Genomic DNA, 17,926 nt, shown 5'->3' on the forward strand with positions numbered 1-17,926 from the left:
CAGGAGGCCAGGCAGCATCAGAGGAGCAGGAAGCTGACATTTCTAGTAGGGAACCTTGCTAATTTCTGAAGAACCATCCTGACCCAAAATGTCAACTCTCCTGCTCCTCTCATGCTGCCTGGCCTGCTGTGTTCCTCCAGCTCCACACCGTGTTACCTCTGACTCCAGCATCGGCAGTACTTACTATCTCCAAAATTTAAGAGGCATCTGATGGGTACATGGATAGGAAGGGTTTAGAGGGATATGGACCAATGCTGGCAATGAGGCTCGGTCAGATTGGGATATCTGGTCAGCATAGACACGTTGGACAGTAGGGTCTGCTTCCATGCTGTATGACTGAGTTAAGAGAAGGGGGCGGCGGTGTTTTGAAGTCAATACAACTGAGATGAAGAGTGTGACATCTAGGATGGGTAAAATGAAAAATGATAAAAACCTTTTTTACACTGCAGGGAGAGAGATGAATGTTTTCTGTTGTTATTGCAGGTTAAAGTCAAGTGAATATTGGAGATCCCTTCACACTTTAGAAACAAATAGGAGAGGTGTCCCCAGTGATCTGAGCCATTATGTACCCCTCAACTAACATCATTAAAACATATTAATGATCACCATCATTTTACTGGTTGTGGTATCTTGCTGTGCGGAATTTGGCTGTGTTTCCTGCTTTACAATGATGACTGCACTGCGAAAGTTTTTCAGAAAATTGCTTTGGGTAATGCTGATGTTCTGAATGGCTGCTGAGAAAGGTGAGCTGTTGTTTTCAGTCTATGCTGGCGAAGGTGTAAAGTTCTCTTGTGTCTCTTTTTGTTACAGCCTGCCAGAATGTTCATCCCAAGAACTGCAGCTTTCCACAGATCCCTGTAAATGGAGGCCTGATATGTATGACTCATGATAAAACCCGCTATTGCAAGCCAATGTGTAACCAGGTACAAACTCACAGTTTTGCAACACCAATCTTTGACCTCTCAGAAACATTTCCAATCTTCTTCATTCCTCATCTTCCTTGCACTTGGTATCCCAATGACTTTTCTGTAGATATCAGCAGCTACCACAATAGAGACTAGTTCATGACTGATCCACTACATGGGAGCCAAATGTTAACATTGATGGTTCTGAGGTAATCTCGCAGTCTGTGGAGAAAGCAAATAGCCATTCCAGGAGTACGGCTCAGCTCAAGATTCATCCACTCCCTTACAATCATAGTCAAATTAGAGTTTGGCTATTTATAACTTAAACTGATCATTGTCAAACCACTTGGAATGCACTGGTGCAGACTTTCCCACAGGAATCTGGTTGATGTTTAGTTGGATAATGTGGTTAGTTAATTCAAGGTTCAAGGTCAGACAAACAGAAGTACAGCACCAAGATGGTTACAGGACCGAGTGAAGAGGTGACAAGTTACAGCAGGGTAGCAGCATCGGTGGAGATGGTCAGCATACTAAATGTTTAACCTAAAATCTAAAGCTAATATTCTGGGAGCATGGGTTTGAATCTCACTGCGGCAGATTTGAATGAAAATCTGGAATTTTTTTTTAAAAGGTGGTCCAATAGTTACATAAGAAATAGGAGCAGGAACAGGCCATCTGGCCCATCGAGTTTGCTCTGTCTTCAATAAGATCATGCCTGACTTTTTTGTGGACCCGGCTCCACTTACCCACCTGATCACCATAACCCTTAATTCCTTTGCTGTTCAAAAATCTTTTCCTTTAAAACATTTAAAGATGTAGCCTCACTGCTTCATTGGGCAGGGAATTCCACAGATTCACAACCCTTTGGGTGAAGAAGTTTCTCTTCAACTCAGTCCTAAATCTGCTCCCCCTTATTTTGAGGACATACCCCCTGGTTCTAGTTTCATCTGCCAGTGGAAACAACCTCCCTGCTTCTATCTTATCTATTTCCTTCGTAATTTTATTTGTTCCTATAAGATCCCACCCCCATCATTCTTCTAAATTCCAATGAGTATAGTCTCAATTTACTCATAATCTCTCCTCATAAGCCAACCCTCTCAAGTCTGGAATCAACCTCGTGAACCTCCTCTGCAGGTCCTCCAGTACCAGTACATTCTTTCTCAAGTAAGGAGACCAAAACTGTACACAATACTCCAGGTATGGCCTCACCAGCTCCTTATACAGGACAATATAACCTTCCTGCTTTTAAACTCCACACCCCTAGCAATGAAGGACAATATTCCACTTGCCTTCTTAATCACCTGCTGCACCTGCAAACCAACATTTTGTCATTCATCTAACCTTAGTTAACTGTCAGGAAACATACATCTGGTTCACTAGTGTCCTTTAAAGAAGGAAGTCTGCTACACATGACTAGCCTACATGTGACTCCAGATCCACAGCAATGTGGCTGACCCTTAACTGCCCCCGGATAATTATGCAATGAATTCTGGCCAGATGCCAATGCACACGTCCCATGAATGAACAAAGAACAAGGAACAATACAGCACAGGAACAGACCATTCAGCCGTCCAAAGCCTGTGTTGACACATTTTGCCCTTCCACACTAAAATAGTCTCCTTTCACAGTGTCCATATCCCTTTATTCCCTTCCTTTTCAAGTGCTCATTCAGGAGATTTGTGAAAGCTGCTATTGTGTCTGCTTCCACCACTGACTCTGGCAACGTGTGCCACAAACTCACCACCCTTCGTGTGAAAAACATTGATAAATTAATTAAATAAAACTCGGAGCTTGCCTGCAGTAGCCTGAGATAACATTCACATACATAGGACGCTGATCTGTACCGAAACATTCCACACATTATCAGCTTGGATTGGGACAATCAACGGTCCCACCACACAAGTGCCAGGCAGTGACCATCTTCCAAGAGAAGCAATCCAAGCACCGGCCTTTGACTTTTAAAAACTTTTCCATCTCTATCAACAGCCTGGGGATTAGCACAGAGCAGGAACTGAATTGGATTAGCCATGTAAATATTGTTGCTCCTATAGCAGGATCAGAGGCTCTCAATCTGACAGCAAATAACTTACCTCCTAACCCCTAAAAGCCGGTCCACCATCTCTAATGGCACCAGTCAAGAGCGTAATGGAATACTCCTCACTTTCTTGGTCATAAGCAGCTCCAACAACACTCAAGAAGCTTGGTACCACTGAGGTCAAGCAGCCCGTTTGATTGGCACCCTACCCCCCACTTTCAATATTAGTCCCTTCGCCACTAGGTGGCAGCAGTGAGTACCATTTATAAGATAAATTGCAATCACTTACAAAGGCACCTTCAATATCATCTTAGAAACCTGGGAAGGACAAGGACAGCAGCTACATGGGAACACCACCCCTTACAAGTTCCCCTCCGAGCCGCTTACCATCCTGACCTGGAAATATACCGTTATTCCTTCACTGCCATTGGGTCATAGTCCTGGAACTGTTTTCTCCACAGCAACTCTCACATCCCAGGAGAGAATATCTGAAATAACGTTCTGAGGAACATACACACACAGTGCATGCACACAGAAGTGTAATTCCATTGTATGTTCCAACGCAAACAGATGTGTTATATTGTGAAGTCCCAAAACTTATGTTTGGGATAGGTAGCCATCACCAAACCTAGATTCTGGTATGTAAAATTTTCTTTTATTCATTCTTGGGATGAGGGTGTCACTGGGTCAGCACCGTTTATTGCCCATCCCCAAATGCCCAGACAGCAGTTAAGAGTCAACCACATTGCTGTGAGTCTGGAGTTATATATGGACCAGACCAGGTAAGGATGGCAGCTTCCTTCCCTAAAGGGCATGAGTGAACCAGATAGGTTTTTCCCGATAATTGACAATGGATTCGTGGTCATCATTAGATTCTTAATTCCAGATTTTTTAAAAATTGGATTCTAACTCCGTCATCTGCCATGGTGGGATTTGAACCCAGGTCCCCAGGACATTATCTGGGTCTCTGCATTAACAGTCCGGGATAATGCTACTAGGTCATTGCCTTAACATCTCCCCTTCCAGTGAAACATTTGATCAAATTAAACCACATTGGACCAAATTAGGATCAACAGCTCCTAAGCGCATTGTAACAAAATTGCACAAAGGAATGTTACAGAATTTTAAATTAAAAGTCATTTTGTTAGATGATGCGGCATTCTAGTCCCCATGGCGCTCATTACTCCTTTTACAGCTTTGTCAAAGTATGGTGGCTCAGTGATTAGCACTGCTGCCTCACAGCCCCAGGGACCCAGGGTGAATTCTACCCCGGTGGCTGTCTGTGTGGAGTTTGCACATCCTCCCTCTGTGTGTGTGGGTTTCCTCTGGGTGCTCTGGTTTCCTCCAACAGTCTGACAATGTGCAGGTTGGGTGGATTTGCCATGGGAAATGCAGAGTTACATGAATGAGGTATGGGTCAGGGTGGGATGTTGTTTTGATGTTTGGTATGGTTTCATTGGCCTGCTTCAACACTGCAGGGATCCTATGATCTGATTGGTAGTGGTACATAATAATGCACAAATGAACCTTAACAAGAAGAGGCACTTGGTTTACACAGCAAGATATGGTTTATTACAAAACAGCAGTAGAGACAATTTACATTGACCAGTTAGGTGTAATTACAAACTTATCAGGAGCCAGAGACAATACGTCTGTCTCCATTGGGAATTGGTCAGTGATAAGAAAATGTGAGGATTTCCTTATATTGTTGCCATTTACATTTGAGAGATAGCTTGATGAATCTGGGACATTATGGCCAATTTTGCAGCCTGACAGTTCTGAAACCACTTGAGTTCAGGCTTGCAGGCTGTAAAATTTCACAGGCCCAGGCTGTAAAAGTTTTTTCTTTGCAAAGTGGAAGTCAAACCCATGCTGAAATATACTCACCGTGCTTGTACAGGGTTATGATTTTGATTTCTTAAGAAGAACACGACTGTATGAAACGTGTGGAGAAAGCAATGGTTATAGCTGGAGCACGCAGTACATTGGAGGAAATAGGCTGGCTGTCTGCTCAGGTACGTCTTTCTGTTACAGTGTCGCAAACTTGGTGTGTGTGTGTGCATGCGTCTGTGTGTGTCTGTGTATGTGCATGTGTGTGTCTGTGTGTGCGCAGCTGTGTGTGTGTGTGCATGCGTCTGTGTATGTGCATGTGTGTGTCTGTGTGTGCACAGCTGTGTGTGTGTGTGCATGTGTCTGTGTGTGTCTGTGTATGTGTATGTGTGTGTGTGTGTGTGTGTCCATGTGCATGTGTGTGTCTGTGTATGTGTATTTCTGTGTCTGTGTATGTGCAGCTGTGTGTGTGTGTTTGTGTATCTGTGTGTGTGTATCTGTCTGAATATATGTGTGAGTACATTTGTCTGTATGTGTATCTATGTGTGTGCAGCTGTGTGCATGTATGTGTGTTTGTGTATCCGTGTGTATCTGTCCATATTTATGTGTGTGTATATTTGTCTGTATGTGTAACTTTGTGTGCGTGTGTGTGTGTGTGTGTTTGTGTTTGTGTGTGTGAGTGTGTGTGTATCTGTCTGTATATGTATGTGTCTGTGTGCGTGTCTGTATATGTGTGTGTGTTTGTGTGTGTGTGTTTGTGTGTGTGTCTGTATGTGTGTGTGTTTGTGTGTGTCTGTATATGTGTGTGTGTTTGTGTGTGTGCGTCTGTATGTGTGTGTTTGCGTGTGTGTGTATGTGTGTTTGTGTGTGTGTCTGTATGTGTGTGCGCTTGTGTGTGTGTCTGTATGTGCGTGTTTGTGTGTGTCTGTATATGTGTGTGTATTTGTGTGTGTGTCTGTATATGTGTGTGTTTGCGTGTGTGTTTGTGTGTCTGTATGTGTGTGTTTGTGTCTGTGCGTGTCTGTGTGTGTGTGTGTGTGTGTCTTTGAATTCCATGGCAACACCCCAGCCCTGGGCTGTGTTTCTAAACGCCCCTCAACACAATATTACAGACTAATTCCCCTTGAAGAGTTGCTAGTGAAGAAGAGGCGCTTGAGCAAAGAAACACCCACAATTCACAGCACGATAAAACTTCTCAACATCAACCAGACCTTAAGAGGCCATGGGTTGGGAGAAGGGGAGTGCAGGTAGATTCTGGATATTGTGGAAGCTGAAGGATTTACCAGGATGTTACCAGGAATGAAGGGTTTCAGTTATAAGGAGAGGTTAGATAGGCTGGGAGCATCAGAGGTTGAGGTGTGACCTTACAGAGGTTTATAAAATAATGAGGGGTACAGATAAGGTGAACAGCTTTTCCCTGGGGTGGGGGATTTCAAGACTGGGGAAAAGTGAAAGGATAAAGATTTTAAAAAGACACGAGGGGCAATTTGTTTACACAGAGAGTGGTTCATGCATGGAATGAACTTCCTGAGGAAGTGGTGCATGTAGGTACAGTTACAAAATTAAAAAGACGTTTGGATAAGGAATGTCTGGAAGGATATGGGTCAAGCGAAGGCAGGTGGGAGCAGTTTGGTTTGGGATTACGGTCGGCATGGACTGGTTGCACCAAAGGGTCTATTTCTATGTAGCATGATTCTATGAGTAACTCATGGTGGCTGAATGGGGTGGGAAGTGAAATACTGGTTTACCATTGGTGGTTTGAGGTGAAAAGATTATGTCAGCATCTTGTTGAGTTTCACCGCGTCATGTGGCGGGTTCCCGTGTGTAATAATTTATGAGCGATGCATGCTCCTTCGTATAAAGCTCCCTGTGATTACCATCTGTCTTCAGGACCCTTGTAGCAGACAGTTTGCAATCGTTTGAAAGTGTTGTGTGTGGTCGTTGCCAGGGGACTGGGCTAAATTCTGCAAGAGGGCAGCAGGTCATGGACAGATCACATGGAGGCTGGGGGCTTGAGTGAGTCAGGGATGGAGGAGTGGGTGTTGGGTGGGGTATGTCTGGGGGCATTAGGGTGTGGGAGAGAGAAGAGGCTGGAGTCCTGGGTGTTCATGGGGGAAACATTCAGTAAACGTAAGCCAATGACTAACCTAAAGGGCAGTTTTCTGAACTGTCCACACGTAGGCCTATCCAATGCTTATAGATTATAAAGCTCTTGTTTGAATTAATCTACAACATTTCAATCATTCCCCCTGAGTTTGTTCTGGGACTATGTCTTTTTCATAGAAGGGAGACCCAGTAAAACCTACAAGCTCAAGCATGTTCTGCACTGGTCTTCAACACAAACTTTCGATGCAGAATGAAGACATTGTTATTCCTTTTACACAATAGAAATGCCCATAACTCCCAGTTCTGGCCATCAGCACATGCCAGTGTTGAGGTGTACCTCGCTGGCTGAGTTGGCCTAAACCAACAGCCATTATACACATGAATAATGTGAAGAGTGAAATACTTACAGGCAAAGTTGAAAAGTGTAAAAAAGCATTTCCTGTGCACGCTGCCAGCATTTTAAATTTTAACTGGGATTATTTGTAAAAGGGTGGAATTAGTGCCCACGTCCAGTATTACAACCAGGGATGTCAGTTGCAATTACCTGCGCAACATGCCTTTTGTTTTGACTGTCTCAGTGTGAGCATCCTTGGCAAGGCTGGTGTGTACTTCCCAGCCCGTGTTGTCTTTTTGTCTTTGGCACCAAGTCACTGTTTTGTGCCATGGCATTTGTTGTGGTAATGGAGCTGTTGGTGAAATAAATCCACAGGGGACTGAGCCGTCAGAAGAGGGAGCAATGAGACCTCCATGGGTGTGTGGAGACCTCAGGGAAAGGGCTGTTATTGGCTGAGCAAGGATCGAGGCTTTTGGAGAGTGGGGTATTGAGGTCCTCAAGGAGGGAAGCAGAGACTCTCAACTAAGGGAGTATTCAGGCCTTTGAGGGAGACTGTAATGAGGCCATAAAGGAAGGAGAATTAAGGTCCTCAGGAGATCAGTAAGGGAGGCCTCAAAGATCGAGGAAACCCCTGGCCCTTTGTAAGAATCAATGGTCTTTGCTGCATTTGAAAAAAACCTTGTACCATAGACCAATGATGAACAACTTTGGTTAAAATTTAACTGCAGACTGAAGCAGCACTGAAGTGCTTCAGCCTCACATCAGGACCAATATGCTACAGCTGACATATGTCTGTTAATGAATCAGATTGACAATGTGATACAGATTGGGACCGTTTTGTGGTTGTGGGTCCTTGCCTGACAGGAAGTGCATCAAAACAGAGAGAAAAAAAGACTAATTTCATGCCGAACTCTAGCTACCAGCCCCATGTTTAATTCCCTCAATCAGTAAAGGCCCAGGAGCTGACGTTGAGTTTAATTTATGATGCCAGCCTCTGGCAGCTTTCAATGTCACTAAAGTGAGTGTTAATGGGAAAAGGCTCTGGTCTTCAACATAATGTTGACGACCTTGGGGAGGTTTTGGCCTGGTGGTATTATCACTAGACCATTAATCCACAAACTCGGGTGATGTTCCGGGATCTGGATTCATATCCTGCCAGAGCAGATAGTGGAATTTGAATTCAGTTTTTAAAAAAAATCTGGACCTTAGAATCTGATGATAACCGCAAATCCATTGTCATTTGTTGGAAAAATCCATCTGGTTCATTAATGCCCTTTAGGAAAGGAAACTGCCGTCCTTACCTGGCCCAGCCTACAGGTGACTCCAGGCCCACAGCAACGTGTTTGACTATTAACTGCCCTCTGAGCAATTAGGGATGGGCAATAAATGTTGACATAGCCAGTGACCCTCTCATCCTGTGAATGAAAAAAAACCCATTCTAAGCCAGATAGTTAAGCACCAGCTTCTCTTCAGGAACCTTAATCTCTGGAATTTCTGTCTCAGGGGAACTGTTCTCTTCTGAATCAGGTGCTTGCCCTTTATTGCCATCACAGGGACCTTTAATTTCTTGAATGCATTTCGTGGAAGATGGTGGCCTGATGAAACAGATATTCTCTTTCTTTGCAGCATTCTGGATGTCTAAGCCAGGCAATATATTCAGACAATAACGTATATTTCTGTGTCTGATAGTTCATTCTTTATTATCTCCTGAATCTGAGGATGTTGATCATTGCACTGCAATGTGGGCTCCCTGGGATCATGTTCCGTCCATGAGCAAGGAAATCTTCATTGTAAAGTGCTGATACATCTCTATTGAAGTACGCAGGGGTTTCATTTTAGAAGTGGCGAAGGTTGAAGTTTCCATGTAGTCTCTGTGGTTTTTTGACTAGTGAACCCAGCATGCTCATTTCCTCAGTCATGCTAATTGAGGATTGCTGCTTAATTAGCTGTGTCATTTGGACTGAAAACAAATGGAGAAAGAATTATTGAAATATTCCTCTTGATCTTGTATCGTACCATCTCCAATTTCAAACTTAAATCTGCTATAACAGTCCATTCACCAGGCTGTTCTGGCGCCTGAGACATTGCAGTGAAGCAATTGAGCAATGAGATCAAATGGGTAATACTGCTCATTCTTTTCATGTTTGTTTATGTCTTCTTGCAAACTTTGCTGGTATCTACCAATTGAATTTTCTTCAATAATGATGGGAATATTTTCCAGTGATCTCAGATTTCACAATGAGTTATGTGATATTGTGTTTACCACATTGTTGGTTGAATCTGGATGTGCACATGGCAATTACTAAGTATCATTTCCATGTATCATTTCCAGAACATCATACCAATGGAATAACCAATCTTTTGTCACGCATTTGTAAGTGGCCCGTGTGAAAAACTGCCAATGCTTAAAGTATATATCCTCATCCACTGCACTGATGTGTATACCCTGTAGCACAATACCAGGACAATTTTTCTTCTTTTTGGGCTCCTCCACAGCAACCCAATTAAAAGTTCTACACAATCACTCTGAGCCAATTGTTTAATCTGTTCTTAGAACAATTGATCTCTAACTGATCAGTTTTTGGACAAACTTGACGTAAGGTGGACTCTCTTCAAAACAGAACTGAAAGAACTGCAGGTCCTATAAATCAGGAACAAAAACAAAGTTGCTGGAAAAGCAAAACACATCTGGCAGCATCTATGAAGGCAAAAACAGAGTTACCATTTTGGGTCTGGTGACCCTTCCACTGAACAGATTCTGTTGACTAGTTTTGCTTTACATTGTAACGAGTTGAATTTCAAACATTTTGAGGTTAAGACTAATATACATACACAAGGGAAGTTCTTTCATTATGAATTATGGATACATCCTCAACTACCTTACATCCTTTGAGTTGCAAAGTTTCTCTTAAATAGCTTTCATTGATAGCTGTTCCATATGAGCCATGTAGTTGCATCTCTGTTACTTCTATTTGATAAGACAGTGACACCCTCCCAAGTATCAAGCTTAAAATTCATGAGATGTCCATTAACATGAATAGTTTCCATTGGTTGGAACACCTACTGCCCTTAGCATGTATTGGGTATCTATTCTATTGCTGGTGGCTCTACAGCGTCAACTTTGGGTATTTGTAACCATTTGACTTTTTGCTGGACTGAAATGTGCCCTACTTCTGTACATTGCAAGTAACCATTGTTTTGCATGTGCAAGTGTTTTTATATGTAAGTTGAGCACAATTTGTGAGAATTTATTCTTCCACGACACTGCTTCCATCGCACAACGAATGGCTTTCTTCAAAGTCAAACCTTCTTTGGACAGTATAAACCTAATTAAAAAATACATCATTGATAATTCCAACGACAATTCTGCCACCTAAGAATTCTGAATTGCAATAACTTGTAGAACCTCATCAAAATTATTTTTATCTTTTAACAACTTATAATGCCATCAACTGCTCAATGGTTAACACTGCTGCCTCACAGCTCAAGACCCAGGTTCAATTCCAGCCTCGTGAGGAATATCATAGAATCCCTACAGTGTGGAAACAGGCCCTTCGGCCCAACAAGTCCACACCAAACCTCAGAGCATCCCACCCAGACCCATTCCCCTATATCCCACCTAATCTATACCTCCCAATTTAGCATGGCCGATCCACCTAAACTGTACATCTTTGGACTGTGGGAGGAAACCCACACAGACGCAGGGAGAATGTGCAAACTTCACACAGACAGTCGCCTGAGACTGAAATGGAACCTGGGCCCCTGGCACTGTGAGGCAGCAGTGCTAACCACTGAGCCACCGTGCCCCCCTGTCTCTATGCACATTTATTTTTTCTTTATTCATTCACGTGATGAGGACATTGCTGGCTAGGTAGCATTTAGGACCCATCCCTAATTGCCCAGTGTGCAGTTGAGAGTCAACCACGTTGCTGTGAGCCTGGAGTCACATGTAGTCCAGGCCAGGTAAGGATGGCATTTTCCTTCCCTAAAGGGCATTAGTGAGCCAGATGGGTTGTTCCAACATCATTAGATTCTTAATTCCAGATATTTTGTTGAATTCAAATTCCACCATCTACTGTGGCAGGATTTGAACCTTGGTCCCCAGATAGTCTAGTGATAATACCACTAGGCCATCACCTCCCCATGTCTGTATGGGTTTCCTGGAGGTGCTCCTGTTTCCTCCCATAGTTCAAAGATATGCAGGCTATTTGGATTGGCCATGATAAATCGCCGTAGTGTTCAGGATAGGGTGGGTTAGCCAAAGGAAATATGGATTTACTGGGTTGGGGTGAGTCTGGAATTCTTTTCAGAGGGTCAGTGTGGACTCAATGGGCCAAATGGACTGCTCCACATTGTAGGGATTCTATAATCTAAAGGTTCATTGGATTTTTTTAAATAGAATCCCTACAGTGTGGAAACAGGCCCTTTGGCCCAACGAGTCCATACCAACCTCAGAGCATCCCACCCAGACCCATCCCCTAATTTACACATCCCTGAACACTACAGGCAGTTTAGCATGGCCAATCCACCTAGCCTGCACATCTTTGGACTACGACAGGAATCCAAGGCACCTGGAGGAAATCCGCACAGCCACGGGGAGAATGTCCAAACCCCACACAGACAGTCACCTGAGGGTGGAATTGAACTCAGGTCCCCTGCACTGACGCAGCAGTGCTAACCACTGAGCCACCATACCGTCCCATTGAAGTTCATTGAGGGGGACGCCCAAATTTGATCCAGGGAACCTCTTGATCTGCAATCAAATGCTGTACCATTGAACTCTCCATTAACCCTCCATTATTAGCTTGTTCAGCTTGTGACTTAGTGTTGAGCTTGGAAGAAATTCTTTATCTTAGGAATTGTTTTTTCCAAGATGCAAGGTATTGCATTTTGGTACAACAAACAAGAGGAGTGCTTATACAATTAATGGTAGGGCCTTGGACAGTGTTCTAGAACAGATGGACCTAACAGTTCAGGTGTATAATGCTTTGAAGTTTGTGTCACATATAGACAGGGAGGTTAAATAGGCATTTGGCATGCTTTCCTTCATTGCTCAATCGTAGGAGTTGGGAAGGCATGTTGAGGTTGTACAGGACATTGGGGAGGCTTCTTCCATAGTGCAGTGATCAGTTCTGGTCGCCCAGTTATAGGAAGGATATTATTAAACTTGAGAGGGTACAAAAGAGATTTACCAGGATGTCCCCAAGTATAGAAGGTTTGAGTTGTAAAGAAAGGCTGGATAGAATGGGACTTTTTTCACTGGAGCATAAGAGATTGAGAGCCAACCTTACAGAGGTTTATAAAATCAATGGAGTATAGATAGAGTTAATGGGAGTTGTCTTTTCCCTCGGATGGGGGATTTCAAGACAAGGGGCATGTTTTTAAGGTGAGAGGAGAGAGATTTAAAAAGGACATAACAGGCAAATATTTTACACAGAGGGTGGTTCACGTGTGGAATGACCTTCCTGAGGAAGTGGTGGATGTGGGTACAATTACAGAGTTTAAAATACATTTGCATAATTACATGAACAGCAGCAGTTTTAGTGGATATGTGCCAGGAGCAGGCATGTGGGATTAATTTGGGATTATAGTCAGCATGGACTGGTTGGGCCAAAGGGTCTGTTTCCTGTGCTGTATGACTTTATGACTCTATGTCAAAACTTGTGCTCTACATGGCAGATGTCTGAAATTAAATTTGCTGGACGATATTACTTTTTTGTCGTATCTTTCTGTTGTAATTATGAATTCTTCTCATTTAAAACTTTTCAATTCAGAGTGTCTCAAGATTGTTTTCTCTTTCTCCAAGTAAGATTCTGACTTGCTCATTACAACAAGACTGTTACATTTTTCTTGTCTTACATACATTTAAACCCCTTAATTTAACATCTCTATTGCTTTATGTGTGTTTCCTGACTTTCACAGGTGAATTGGAAGCTTTCACTTTCTTGCAGACAAAATCGATGATTTCATGCCAACCATGGCCTAAGAAAGAATTTCATTTCTCCTGCAGCTTCAGTAGACCTTTTACTATGTTCTTTTCTTAGACTTTGCCTTTTTCAGGCTTTGAATATCTCTTTGTCATCTTAATTCTGGCTTCATAATGTTAACATTTCTGTGACCCTTGTTGAAATTACTTCCATGGCCCTTGATCTTGTTACTGTAGCCGTGAATTGTGATGTTCACTCACTGTGATGGCACACATTGTGAGCTGTAAGTACGCCTTCTTTAACTTCTAGCCTTATTCCCCACTCCACTCCAATAATTTCAAGTTTAGTTTTACTCTGTTGGGATGTTTAGTTTTTCTCATAGAGCCCAATGTCCATTCGCTTCCTGAATCCTACAGATTCTCACTCCAACAAATCTCTAATTGGCAGAGGTGACTTGCTTCTAGCTCCTTCTGGTCTTCCTTCCATGTCATGAGTGAAAGGTTTCACCATGAAATGCTGTTTCCTCTTTGTCGATCTTTTCTCTGTAGATGATGTAACTGCTGAACTGCTTTATTGTTCATCAACTACAGCTATCAGTATGGCCTTAAAGCCATAAAGCTGTAAACATTCAGTATATAAGGGCATATATAGGGTGAATAGTCAAGGTCTTTTCCCCAAGGCACAGGAGTCCAAAACGAGAGAGTATAGGTTCAAGTTATGTGGGGAAACATTTAAAGGCAATGTAAGGAACAACTTTTTCACACAGAGCATGTGTGAGCATGTCTGGAATGAGCTGCCAGGGGAAGTAGTGGAGGCTGGTACAATTAGAAAAGGCATCTGGATGAGTATGTGAATGGGAAGGGTTTAGAAGAGTTTGGAGGAAGGGTCACTTGACCCGAAACATGAACTCTGATTTCGCTCCACAGATGCTGCCAGATCTGCTGAGCTTATCCAGCAACTTCTGTTTTGAGTCAGCATTTAGAGATATATGGACCAAATGCTCGCAAATGGGATTAGATTAATTTAGGAAATCTGATCAGCATGGACGAGTTGGACTGAAAGGTCTGTTTCTGTGCTGTACGTCTCTATGACTCTGTGACTCTACTGCTCCTGGAGATACTAAAATTTTCATTGTCACGTTGTTGCATAGTGCCACTAAATCAAATTTCATTCTTCACCACAGATATTATGCTTGTTTTGGATGTCTAGGGTCGTTTGTTGCCACCAAGTGATTCTTAAGGAGAAGAGGATCTCATCTTAAAGTTTATTGCATGTCAGAATCAGGGACTAATTACATTAACGATATAAATGTTGTTACTAAGACGATCAAGAGAGCTACAATACAGGCCTTCAGTCCCCGAGATTGTGAGCTGCTCTAGCTTCTCCCAATTCAAGCCCTCATAGCATCATCAAACTGGATAGAGCTCAATGCAAATTCCAATCCCTTCAGAAACCATTGCCCTATACAATAGTCTACCTGGGGACAATCTTTGATAAATTTTCTTTGGAGATCCAACCAGTGATACAATTAACTCATAGAGCTCAGTATGAATAAACTTCCTAATGCTCTCTATGTTCTTTTCCCAGCGAGTTCCACAGCAGTAAGTGGTCCAGCATCTGCCTACTTTCCCAGGTTGTGCCAAGATGCACTCTACAATTACACCGAGGAGAGACGGTTGATTTCAGTTTTTAAGGAAGAACTCAGTCAGCTGGGCATAGACAAAGTGAAAACCAAAACTAAGTGCCTGCTGTGTGGGGACAGACACATTTAATCCATACACACCATTTACTACAGAGCAGAAACAGCAGGGTTTTGCATCTTCACTCTTTCACGATTGATTAAATTCAAAGATGATTGTGAAACTATTGCTGAATTTTAATCCTAAGCTTCCTCCAATAGTAGCATATTCAGTTTCTTCCTATTTTGCAACAGAAAGTATTCTCCGACATTACAGTACTGAGCTTCCTCTTATAATACAGCATCAAGCATTCTATATCACAGCACTGACTTACTTCCTAAGTTTCCTTGTACATTACAGTATTGAGCAACCTCCTTTATTGCAACATTCACCTTCCCCATATATTATAGCACCAAGATTCATTCATACATTACAACATAGAAATTGCTGGAAGAGGTCAGCAGGTCTGTGGAGAGAAATTAGAGTTAACATATCAGGTCAAATGACCCTTCCTCAGAGCTACATTCCTCAGAATTCCTCCTGTATTGATATATTGACCTTCTTCCTATGTTATATCACCAAGGTTTTTCCTATCGCAGAAGGAAAAACAAAATCTATAAAACTGGTGTGTGTCACCAACTGGACTCTAGCAATATGACCAAACATCTTCCTCCCAGTATTTTTAATGAGTTTTTTTTGTTCCCTATGAAATATTGTAGCTCTGAACGTCCTATATTACAGCGTCAAGCTTCCTGCTGTATTACAATGTCAATCTTCCTCACAAATGACAGAACTGAGCTTCCTTCTATGTTATATTTCCTCATATATTGTGACAACCAGCTTTCTCCTATGCCACCAAGGTTCATCTGGTATTGAAGTACTAAACTTCCTGTTGCATTATGCTACCATGTTTCCAACTGTGTGTTATATAACCAATAAAGTACATAAATAAAATAAAAACAGCAGAAGCTGTTTTGCTTCTGTTTCTTTATGCTTCATCGTCAGTACAGAGACAGCACTTGTGGCCATAAAAGGTGCTTTGTAAATGAAAGTCTTCTTTTTCTAAGTTAATGTTAAATTTGGTCACAAAATAATCTCAGAAGCTGATAACTGTTCAAGCAGGTTAACCCACCAGTAAAGCCACCAAGCAATACTTTGCCTAGGAATAGCTGCCAGAGAGGTATGCATATTTAGAACTGATGAGTTCAATACACTTATGGATTTTATTTACATTTTGAGTTTCTCGCAGCTGATGTTGCCAGCTCCCAGTTTAATTGCAATATTAACAGGCCACCTCTGAGTGGCAGAATCTTGCCCTATAAAACAGAGCAGAGGTTGGGTGCAATACCTGTGAGTTTGATAAGGGAACAGCAATGCTACATCTGCGTGGATGCACAAATGCCACTTCAACCCCTGGCTGCCCTTTTCTGGCCCTAATCTACCTTGTCAGCAGCTCCTGACCATTCCTTAATATGTTTATGCTGAGATTATTTCCACAGCTATATATTCAAAATAGACAGAAAAACCACTCTTTTATGCGTGTGTGGTATTTTAGTGTTTAATATTTTAAACAAATATTTTAAACTTAAAAAAAGGCAACTATGAGGACATTAAAACTGAGGCACTGAAGTGAACTGACAAATTAGGTTCGCAGATGGGTCGAGAGAGATGCAAACATTCAAAGATGTGTTTCAGAACCCACAGCAAACTTTGTTTTAACCAGCACCTGTCTAACAGTCTCTCTTAATAAACCAGAAAAAAACTTAAATACCACGGCCTACTGCGATGTCCCAGGATATAAACTGTAAATAAATTATAACAGTGATGTGTATACCTCCCTGCATTGCATTTCGATTATTTATTGTGTGTTTTTCCTTCAATTTTAGGAGGAATGTTGATGTTTTAATGTTGATTTTGTGAGTGATGTTAATATATGGAAGCTTTGTTTGGTCAGGAGCAAAAACAGAAAGTTTAGCCGAAGATAGTAGGAACTGCAGATGCTGGAGTCTGAGAATAACAAGGTGTGGGGCTGGATGAACACAGCAGGCCAAGCAGCATCAGAGGAGCAGAAAAACTGACATTTCGGGCCTAGACCCTTCTTCAGAAATGGGGGAGGGGTAGGAGGCTCTGAAATAAATAGCGGGGGTGGGGGCGATGATGGAGGGTGGACAGAGGAGCAGACGGGAGTAGAGAAGACGGACAAGTCAAGCAGGCAGGGTTGAAGCCAGTACAGGTGAGTGTAGGTAGGGAGTTGGGATGGGGGTTGGTCAGTGAGGAGGGAGGGGTGGGTAGGGGGGAGGAAAGACAGACAGATCAAGGAGGCAGGGATGAGAGGGGCTGGTCTTGGGATGAGGTCGGGGAAGGGGAGATTTTGAAGCTTGTGAAGTCCACATTGATACCATTGGGCTGCAGGGTTCCCAAGCGAAAAATGAGGTACTGTTCTGGCAACCTTTGGGTGGCATCGTTGTGGCACTGCGGGAGGCCCAGGATGGACATGTCGTCCAAGGAGTGGGAGGGGGAGTTGAAGTGGTTCACGACTGGGAGGTGCAGTTGTTTGTCTTGAACAGAACATAGGTGTTCCACAAATAGGTCTCTGAACTTCTGCTTGGTTTCCCTGATGTAGAGGAGGCCACATCGGGAACAGCGGATACAGTATACCACAGGTGAACATCTGTCTGATGTGGAATGCTTTTGGTGCCTGGGATGGAGATGGGGGGAGGTGTGGGTGCAGCTGTAGCACTTCCTGCAGTTGCAGAGAAAAGTGCCAGGTGTGGTGGAGCTAGTGGGGAGTGTGGAGCGCATAAGAGAGTCATGGAGATAGCGGTCCCTCTGGAAAGCAGATACAGATGCAGGTAGGCTGGACTGGGTAAGGATGGCAGATTTCCTTCTCTAAAGGGCATAAGTGAATCAGATGGCTTTTACAATAATGTATGATCATTTCATGCTCACCATCACTGAGATTAACTTCCAACTCAGGGTTGCCATCAAAAAGCAGTGGCATGGAGGCTCAGTGGTTAGCACTGCCATCTCATGGTGCCAGGCACGCGGGTTCAATTCCAACTTTGGGGTACTGGCTGTGTGGGTTTCCACCAGGTGGTCTGGTTTCTTTC

The 17,926-nt window shown here is 42.9% G+C and overlaps 1 protein-coding gene across 2 annotated transcripts in view; it reads left to right on the forward strand.

The window, feature by feature from the left end:
- si:ch1073-126c3.2 (uncharacterized protein LOC555816 homolog) overlaps nucleotides 1-16,605 on the forward strand; it is a 30,929-nt gene extending 14,324 nt beyond the window's left edge. Inside the window, exons 4-6 of one of the 2 annotated variants that reach the window (XM_048563245.2) lie at nucleotides 811-923; nucleotides 4,841-4,955; nucleotides 14,725-16,605. In XM_048563245.2, coding sequence (XP_048419202.1) covers nucleotides 811-923; nucleotides 4,841-4,955; nucleotides 14,725-14,909 — 413 coding nt within the window. In that variant the 3' untranslated portion in view covers nucleotides 14,910-16,605. The remainder of the gene's footprint in view (nucleotides 1-810; nucleotides 924-4,840; nucleotides 4,956-14,724) is intronic. The other variant, XM_048563246.2, reaches the window with a different exon arrangement.
- Nucleotides 16,606-17,926: the final 1,321 nt, after the last annotated feature.

The sequence above is a fragment of the Stegostoma tigrinum genome, chromosome 37 (genome assembly GCF_030684315.1).
Source record: "Stegostoma tigrinum isolate sSteTig4 chromosome 37, sSteTig4.hap1, whole genome shotgun sequence".
In the NCBI taxonomy this organism is placed as follows: domain Eukaryota; kingdom Metazoa; phylum Chordata; class Chondrichthyes; order Orectolobiformes; family Stegostomatidae; genus Stegostoma; species Stegostoma tigrinum.